General features: G+C 65.4%; 1 protein-coding gene across 1 annotated transcript; it reads left to right on the forward strand.

Annotated features, from left to right (window-relative positions):
- The first annotated feature begins 1,184 nt into the window (after positions 1-1,184).
- Positions 1,185-7,567, forward strand: LOC150013912 (ficolin-1-like). The gene is made up of 9 exons (XM_090276040.1): positions 1,185-1,338; positions 2,611-2,724; positions 3,538-3,591; positions 4,003-4,038; positions 4,775-4,807; positions 5,150-5,277; positions 5,655-5,784; positions 6,481-6,615; positions 7,113-7,567. The coding sequence occupies exons 1-9, from the start codon at positions 1,236-1,238 to the stop codon at positions 7,358-7,360; spliced, it is 981 nt and encodes a 326-aa protein (XP_090132166.1). The 5' UTR covers positions 1,185-1,235; the 3' UTR covers positions 7,361-7,567.
- Positions 7,568-7,883: the final 316 nt, after the last annotated feature.

Here is a 7,883-nt window from a genome sequence, read left to right on the forward strand (position 1 = left end):
CCTTCAAGCAAACCTCTTCCTTACCGTTTGTAGGCTCACACGCCCAGGACAGACGGCCCCAAATGCCTAGACTGCCGTCCCCAGAAGTCAGATGACCTTCCCTGATCCAACGGTGTCAATCAGTTGCTGTTTGAACTTGAGAAAACCTTGCATTCTTCCATCCTTTTAGGTCCACCTCCTCTTAGGGACATTAAATTGCCATCTGATGGACTTGTCAACATCGACCTGATATGCATCGACCTTGCTGTCTCAGTCCCTGTCCCGCCTGCCACCAAGTGAGCCCACCCGGAGCGGCTGCCTCCCATGCACGAGGTCACACCCACGCCGGGGACAGGCTGTGCCCCAGGAGCGCAGGGGACTCACCGGCTCCCAAGGCGGTGCGCCCTGCTTGCTCCGCTCTCTCAGTAGGCGGGAGTAAAGTCTAGGGTCACTGCGGTGCCCGAGGAGGGGACCTACGGCCCCCTGTCCCCTCTGCCCTGGCTGCCCCATTTGTCTCCTCCTTGGGGACCATGAGTGGCTGGGCTGCAGCCCCTCTCACTGGCCCGGAGGAGTTTTGAGCTCTGTTTCTCCCGTCTGGTCGCACCCTCTTCTCCCCTAAGTGACCGCTGCTGCGTGTCCCGGAACCCCCACCCACAGTGTGGACGAGCTGTGACGCGCAGCCTCAGGGGCTCGAGGGAGCAGGACACGTCCTCCGTTCGGGTGTCATGAGCAGCCCCAGGACCCCAGGGCTGCAGGCGCCCTGACTTCGATCTCTGCCCCTGAGCAGTTCCCACAAGGCCACCCCCCACCACCACAGCCCGGTGTCCGTAAGGCTCAGGACGTCCTGGGGGCTCAGCCCAACGACTGGCGCAGACCTGGAATATTCTGAAAACCGGATGAGGAGGGTGGTATCTGCAGCCACCCTACGCTTCCCCCCGCCAAGGCCTCGGGTGTTGTTCGGGTTAGGGGGCCAGTGAGGAGGGGCCAGGCTGGGCCTTCCTGAGGCCACGGGCGAGGCAGACCCTGCCCGGCCGAGGGTCCGGGGCCCTCCCGCAGGCACACGGGGTGGCCTTGCTTGGGGAAGGGAGCCTGTTACGTGGACATCTTGGTGGGGCCCAGGGGAGGGAACACCCTTCTTGACCCCGCTGTAACCCGAGTTCTTAGGAACTGGGCGTCGCCCTGGGGGTTGGGAAACTGGCCGGCGTGGGGCTGACTTCCCTGCTCCAGACGCTCTTGGAGGCCAAAGACGGGAGGACATGTCGCTGAGCCGGGTCGCCCTGGCCCTGGGGCCCGCGGGCCAGCTCCTCCTGCTCCTGTGTGTCAAGGCCCTGGCCGCGCAGCAGGCCGACACGTGTCCAGGTGAGACGGACCGAGCGCCCCGGTCCCGGCTGCGGCCGCTCCACGCACTGCCCACTTACAGCGCGCGGGGTGCGTCTCCACACACGGCCCTCTCTCAGGCGGGGTGCCGGCGGCCCGAGCTCGTGTAGGTGGGAGGGGGAGGGGCAGCGGGCGTCGGGGTCTGCTGGCCCCCAGGCCCCTGACAGCCCCACGGAGCTTTGCTGGTCTCAGCGGCCACCAGGAAGAGGGAACTGCCTTCTCGGTGGCCTCCTGGGGCTTCCTGCTCAGGTGCCCTGAGACTCCAGCCCAGGGGCTTCCGTGCTTCCTGGGGCTGTTAATGCAGATTTCTGGCCCCCAACCCAGACTCCGATCCAGGAAATTCAGGGTCCAAAGGGAGCGGGGTCTCCCTCTGGTTCCTGGGCAGGTGGAGTGGGCCCACAGCCCACGAGAGGCTGCTGCCGAGGGCAGGCCCGCCCCCGAGGGGCGCCTGGTGACATGGTGGCCTAAGGACGGAGGCACAGCCGGTGCCCTCCAGCTTCTGCGCGGGCAGAGTAGAGGCAGGAGGCACCGAAACCAGCAGCGGGGTCCCCGGTGAGGCACTGCGTCTCCCCGAGTCCCCAGCTCGTCTCTCCCGAGGCCATTTTAGTTGGTGAGCCGCACACGCAAACTCTGAGGAGCAGGCAGAGCTCTGGCTCCAGTTCTGCCGGAGCTGGCCCCGTGTCCTTGGGTCGGAGGGACCTGGGCGGACCCCTCCCAACTCAGGCGTTCCAAGGTCACGTGCCCAAGCAGTGAGAGGAACCCAAATCCCCCAACTTCCTAATAAATAATTGCTATTTATTGGAAGTACCTACTGTTTATGAAGCTCTTCCTAAATGCCCGGAAGGTTACTAAGATTTGGAAATCCTGCATCATCGACTCCGTTCCTCCCCAAAGCCTTATTTCTCTTCTCCTGTTGCAGCCCAGGCACGGAAGCCCTGAGGGGTGGGTGACTTGCCTGAGGACACCCAACCCCAACGTGCAGGGTGGGCTCCAAGGCCAGGGCCCAGCCCTGCGTCCCCTCCTTGCCTGCCCAGCAGCCTCGGCGGGAGGACAGACCAGTCCTCAGTGGGGGCGGGGCACCTCACTCCCAGGCTGACCCTCCAACAGAGGCAGGTGGCTCTGGCCACAGCCGTCTGCCGGGGCCCGAGGTCGCCATGGTGGCAGACGCCCCCAGACGGGGCCTCCCGTCACCAGCTCCGCAGGTGCTTGGGCCCGGGGCAGACACACCGACGGGTGCACTGTGCTTCTCCGCAGAGGTGAAGCTGGTGGGTCTGGAGGCCTCCGACAAGCTCTCTATTCTGCGAGGCTGCCCAGGGCTGCCCGGAGCCGCAGGGCCCAAGGGAGAGGCGGGCGCCGCTGGAGGGAGAGGTGCGTACTCGGGATTGGGGGTTGGGGGGGCGGGCCCCGAGCCCTCGTCCTTGCCAGGTTAGACGCCAAGCTGGTCCGTGTCCCTGCAGGTCTTAGGTGGGGCCTTGGGACCCGCCCTGCTCAGAGCCAGCGCCCGCCCGGGGTCTGAGAACAGGCCAGGCCTTGGTGTCCTGTGGGCTCACGTCTGGGCCCGTTGTCACAGGACATGTGATCCGGTGCTGGCTTTCCCGGGCCTGGGCGGGCAGGGGACAGCAGCCGGCAGGGACTTCACGTTGGAGATGGGACACATGCTCGAAGAGGCGTCCAGGCTCAGGGGCCTCCACATGGCCCGTGGCGTCTCTCTGGAGATGGATAGAGCCCCCACAGGGGGCCCAGGGGCTCGGACAGAGTGCAGAGCCGGCTCCTCCCTCAGGGACCACCGTGGTGGTGGGGGGGGCTCGCCATGTCCTATGGAGACCTGGTGACAGGGTCTCCGAGGCCGCGCTCCTTGTCCCAGGTCCCTGACTATACAGTGGAGCTCTGTGCAGGCGGTGGCCCTGGGCTGGCACCCAGAGGTCAAAGGCCGGAACCCTGAAGGGACCCCAGGTTGCTGGCCGACGCCCTGGGGCCCGAGGGCCGGTGCCATCCTGCTCTGCACTGTGCAGCCGGCTGCTCCGTCACCACCAGTTGGGGTCTCTGCCAGGCTGTCCCCGGGCAGCGATGTGAGGGTCACGGGGGCTGGGAGGGATGGGTCAGGACTTCACCCCTGGGAAGATTCTCAAGGAGAATTGTTCGCTTGCCTTTCCCTCAATGCTGTGTGTTTGGAATTTGCAGGAGAACGGGGTTTCCCTGGAGTCCCCGGGAAGGCAGGGCCCCTGGGGCCCAAAGGTAACAACCCAACCGAGAGCCACGACCCCTGAGTGGGACCCCTGGAGTCTGTCCACAGGGAAATGAGAGAGAAAGACAGACCGAACACAAAGAGAGAAAGAGACAGACAGACGGAGTGTCAGAAAGAGAGACAGAAACTGAGAGGACGGAAGGAAGGAGGGACAGAAGGGGAGACAGACAGAGGGACGGCAACCTGGCCTCAGGGTCCCCGTCCAGTTCCCGGAGTTCCTGCCACGTTAACACCTTTGTAGCCAACAGGGCGACGAGCAAGGAGCAGCAGGCTCGGGGTCCTCTCCACGCACCTCGAGAAAGCAGGGCAGTGGGGGGCGGGGGGGTTCCTGGCTGGACGGTCTGGGTCCCACTGAGCAGGTGCCCTGGGCATCAGCGGCCCTCTCGTCCTGTCTTCTGCAGGAGATCGCGGGGAGACGGGTGCTCCCGGAGAGAAGGGTGCCCGTGGAGAGAAGGGTGCCTGTGATGAGAGAGGTGAGCTCCTCCTGCCGTCCCGGGGGCTCCATGGCCGGCTTTGTGCGGGGAAGGCCTCCCCAGGAGCCTCAGTCATGTCCAGCACAGTCCCCTGGGGGAGGGTTTCAAGTCCCCGTCCCTCCAGGCAGTGGGGGCGGGGGCAGTGGCTGGGGAGACCTTGGGGTGACCCAGTTTGCTGTCACCGTCGGTGAAGGCTCCGAGCCCAGCACAGACCCACGTGATTGCCTGAATGTGGACAATTTACTATTTATTTTCTGATTCACGCTCATGTATTACACATTTTATGAAAATCAGAAAAGGCATCTCCTGCTCTGTCCACAAGTAAAAAGTGCAAGGTTGGGGCCAAATGCCCGCCCCCAGTGCTGTCCCCAGCAGGGACTCTGCCGGACTCAGCGCTGAGCTCGGGTGGACCAGGGCGGCCCTGGACATGATGGCCGTCCCCCGGTCCGGGCCCTACTTTGGGGGGCAGGGCTGACGGTCAGCCGCAGGCCACCCCAGGCTCAGCGGGCGGAGCTCAGGCAGGCGGGGCCTGACTCCCCCAGGGACAGAGTCCGTGACCCGCTCGTTCGGTTGGGTGCTGTGTGTCCCGGGAAGACCTCTCTCTGTCGGGTGTTCATGGAGCCGTTGGGGCTGAGAAGGACGGGGACCCTGGTTTCCATTCGTGTGACTTGTGTGTCCTCTCCTCTCTCACAACCAACAGGAGACCCCGCGCGGCCCGAGTCCTGCGCCACAGGTGACTGACCTGCCACTGCCCGGTACCTGAGCTGGACCTGCTCCTGGCTGGGGGGCGGTCTGTCAGAAGGCCAGCTCACAGACAGACGGGGCAGGACCCCGATGACCCACAGCCCCGTTTCCTCCTCAGCTGCTTGAAGGATAGGCCACACGTGCTTAGGAACTCTGGTGTGGTCCAAGGACGGTTTCCTGGAGGCGCCATTAACATTCCCCGGTGGCCCATGCCCCAGGACCAAGATGGGGCGCCCTAGGGGTGGGGTGGCCTGGGGCGGAGGGGGTCCCTGTCTGTCCCAGGCCTCAGAGTGCCCCTGCCACAGCAGCCGCGCCCCGGTCCCCTCCCCAGGCCCTCGGACCTGCAAGGAGCTGCTCACCAGGGGACACGTCCTGAGCGGCTGGTACACCATCTACCTGCCCGACTGCCGGCCGCTGACCGTGCTGTGCGACATGGACTCCGACGGCGGGGGCTGGGCTGTGAGTGTCGGGGTATCAGCAGCTCTGCGGGCCTGGGGCCGTGGCGGCCGTGCCCGGGGCCCTCACTGACAGGGTTCTGCCTGGTGGGAGGAGGCGCACTCTGTGGCCTTTGTCCAGCTGTCCCATCCCCTTGGTCTCGGCTACCCCCCTTTCACCGTGAAGCCAGGCCGCGGGGCGAGGCCCGGAGGGAGCCTGTCCCCTCCAGCCGTGTGGCTCTGGGAGTGATCCCCACTGTCTCTGAGCCCCCACGTCCTCCTGTGTCACCTGTGGGCACCGCCTGAGCACCCCCGGTCTGTGCTGAGGCCCAGGCGGCCGCAAGGTGGTGCTCCGCGGTGCTGGTCAGCCACAGGCGGCCTCCTGCTCCCCGGCCCCGACAGGTGTTCCAGCGGCGGAGCGACGGCTCCGTGGACTTCCAGCGGGACTGGGCGGCGTACAAGCGGGGCTTCGGCAGCCAGCTGGGGGAGTTCTGGCTGGGCAATGACAACATCCACGCCCTGACTGCCCAGGGTAGGCCCAGGGCCGGGCTCTTTGGGGGTGCGGGGCCCTGAGACCCACGTGCTCTGACCTTAGACCTGAGCCACCTGGGACGGAAGACAGCCCCGCCTCCACCACGCATGCTTACGGGGACAAGCTGGGATGTGGATTCTCTTAGACGCTGACTGTCCGTGTCAGAGGCTGTGGGTTTTGGGGGTTCAGCCCAATGCCTAGCCCTGACCTCACCTCCCACTGTGTCTCCTACCCTGAAGCGGGGGCTCAGGGGGAGGGAAGCTGCCCCCACCCCATCCTGCCAGCTACTAAGGGGACCCACCTGGGAAGTCTGGAGCCAGGATAGCGTCTTCAGCCTCTGGCTTATGTGCCAGGGTCAGCGTGTCGCTAGGCCCGTCCTTTGCTCCCTCCCCGCTTCCCCATGACCCTGTCCCAGGATAGCACTCCAGACGAAGGAAGAGCGGTTTCCCACACGGGGCCGTGAGTGACGTCACGGCCCCTGTGTTTGCGTCACCTTCTCCCCAGGGACGAGAGTGGGGACTTGGGGGCCTGGTGAAGGACCCGTGGGAGTAGGAGTCCACACTCCCTTAATAACCAAGGACTTTCTCTATGACCTTGAGGACCCTGGATGCCAAAGTCAAATAGTCCCTAGAAACGCAGCCAGGTTCCAGAGGCAGAGGGCGCCTCGTGCGGGGACCTGAACACCTTTGCCCGCAGGAACCAGTGAGCTCCGCATTGACCTCCTGGACTTCGAGGGCGGCCACCAGTTTGCCAGGTACCGGTCGTTCAGGCTGGGGAGCGAGGCCGAGAAGTACAAGCTGGTCCTGGGCGCCTTTGCGGAGGGCAGCGCCGGTGAGTGTCGGGCCGGGCTGGCGAGGGCCGGGAGCAGAGCGAACGCCGCTCGGGGTCTTGGCTCTGCGTCCGCTGGGCGGTGCTGGGCGGCAGCTTCTGCTCCCCACGGCGTCTTCATCCACCGTTAGGGCAGCGTGGCCCACGCCTGCTCGTCCCCACGGAGACGGCCGGGGGTACAAAGTCCCGTAAGGAGGGGTGTGACCCTTCATCACCATGGAGGATGATGATGGAACAGACGATCAGGCAGTGCCGCTCTGTGTCCCCTGAGCGGCCTGGGGCATCTCGGGCAGTGTGGCCTCTCCTCTAAGAGGCAGGGGGCCCGCTAGCGGGGCCACAGGCCGGACAGGCGCTGCCGAGGCCGCTGTGCCCCTGGGCCACAGGAGCTGCGCCCCGGACTTGGCGACGCTCAGCGCGCACGGCCGGGCAGCCCGGGCCTGGACTGGCACCCAGGGCCTCCCAGCGCCGCGTGCAAAGGCCCCGCTTCTCCTCCTGGGCAGGCGACTCCCTGACGTACCACAAGGACAGTGCGTTCTCCACCGAGGACCAGGACAGCGACGGGCGTCCTGAGAACTGTGCGCAGCAGTACCAGGGAGCCTGGTGGTACAAGGACTGTCACGTGTCGAACCTGAACGGCCGCTACCTGGGGGGTGCCCACGAAAGTTTTGCGAATGGCATCAACTGGAAGTCGGGGAAAGGGTACCACTACAGCTACCGCGTGTCGGAGATGAAGGTGCGGCCCGCGTAGCGCCGGGCCGGCCTCCGGGAGGGCTGCTCTGCCCCCCAGCACCGCGGCTCTGGGAGCCTCCTTCTGTCCCCAGCAAAGGACCCGACCACACGTGCCTGCGACCCCTGACTCCGCCTCCTCCATGTAAAACCTGCCCCGTCTGAGCCCCCCCCCCCCCAGCCTCCCCAGAAGGAAGAATCGTGGTTAGTGAAGCCTGGCTTTCTCACAGACTGGTTTCGTGGCTTTTCTCCTGGCTTTAACCTGCATTTCTTGAGCGCCGGCCGCTTGGAGCGTTTTCCCCAAGTTGCTCAGCAGCAGTGGCACCCGCCCTGGCTCGGTCAGGGACAGTCGGGGGGGGCCCCGGTCGCAGCTGAGACCGCTGGTGTCCCTGAGGGCAGGTGGCTTTTCCAGGGACGACCTTAGTTGACATGGGGCAGTACTTCCCTCGCCCCAAAGTCCCCTCACCCCTCCTGACTCACAGCATCTCCACACATCTTTCAAAGGGTCACAGTGCGAGCCTGGAAGCCTCTCACTAAAGAAGGGG

This window comes from Furipterus horrens, unplaced genomic scaffold (assembly GCF_987537825.1).
Source record: "Furipterus horrens unplaced genomic scaffold, mFurHor1.1.pri manual_scaffold_4, whole genome shotgun sequence".
In the NCBI taxonomy this organism is placed as follows: domain Eukaryota; kingdom Metazoa; phylum Chordata; class Mammalia; order Chiroptera; family Furipteridae; genus Furipterus; species Furipterus horrens.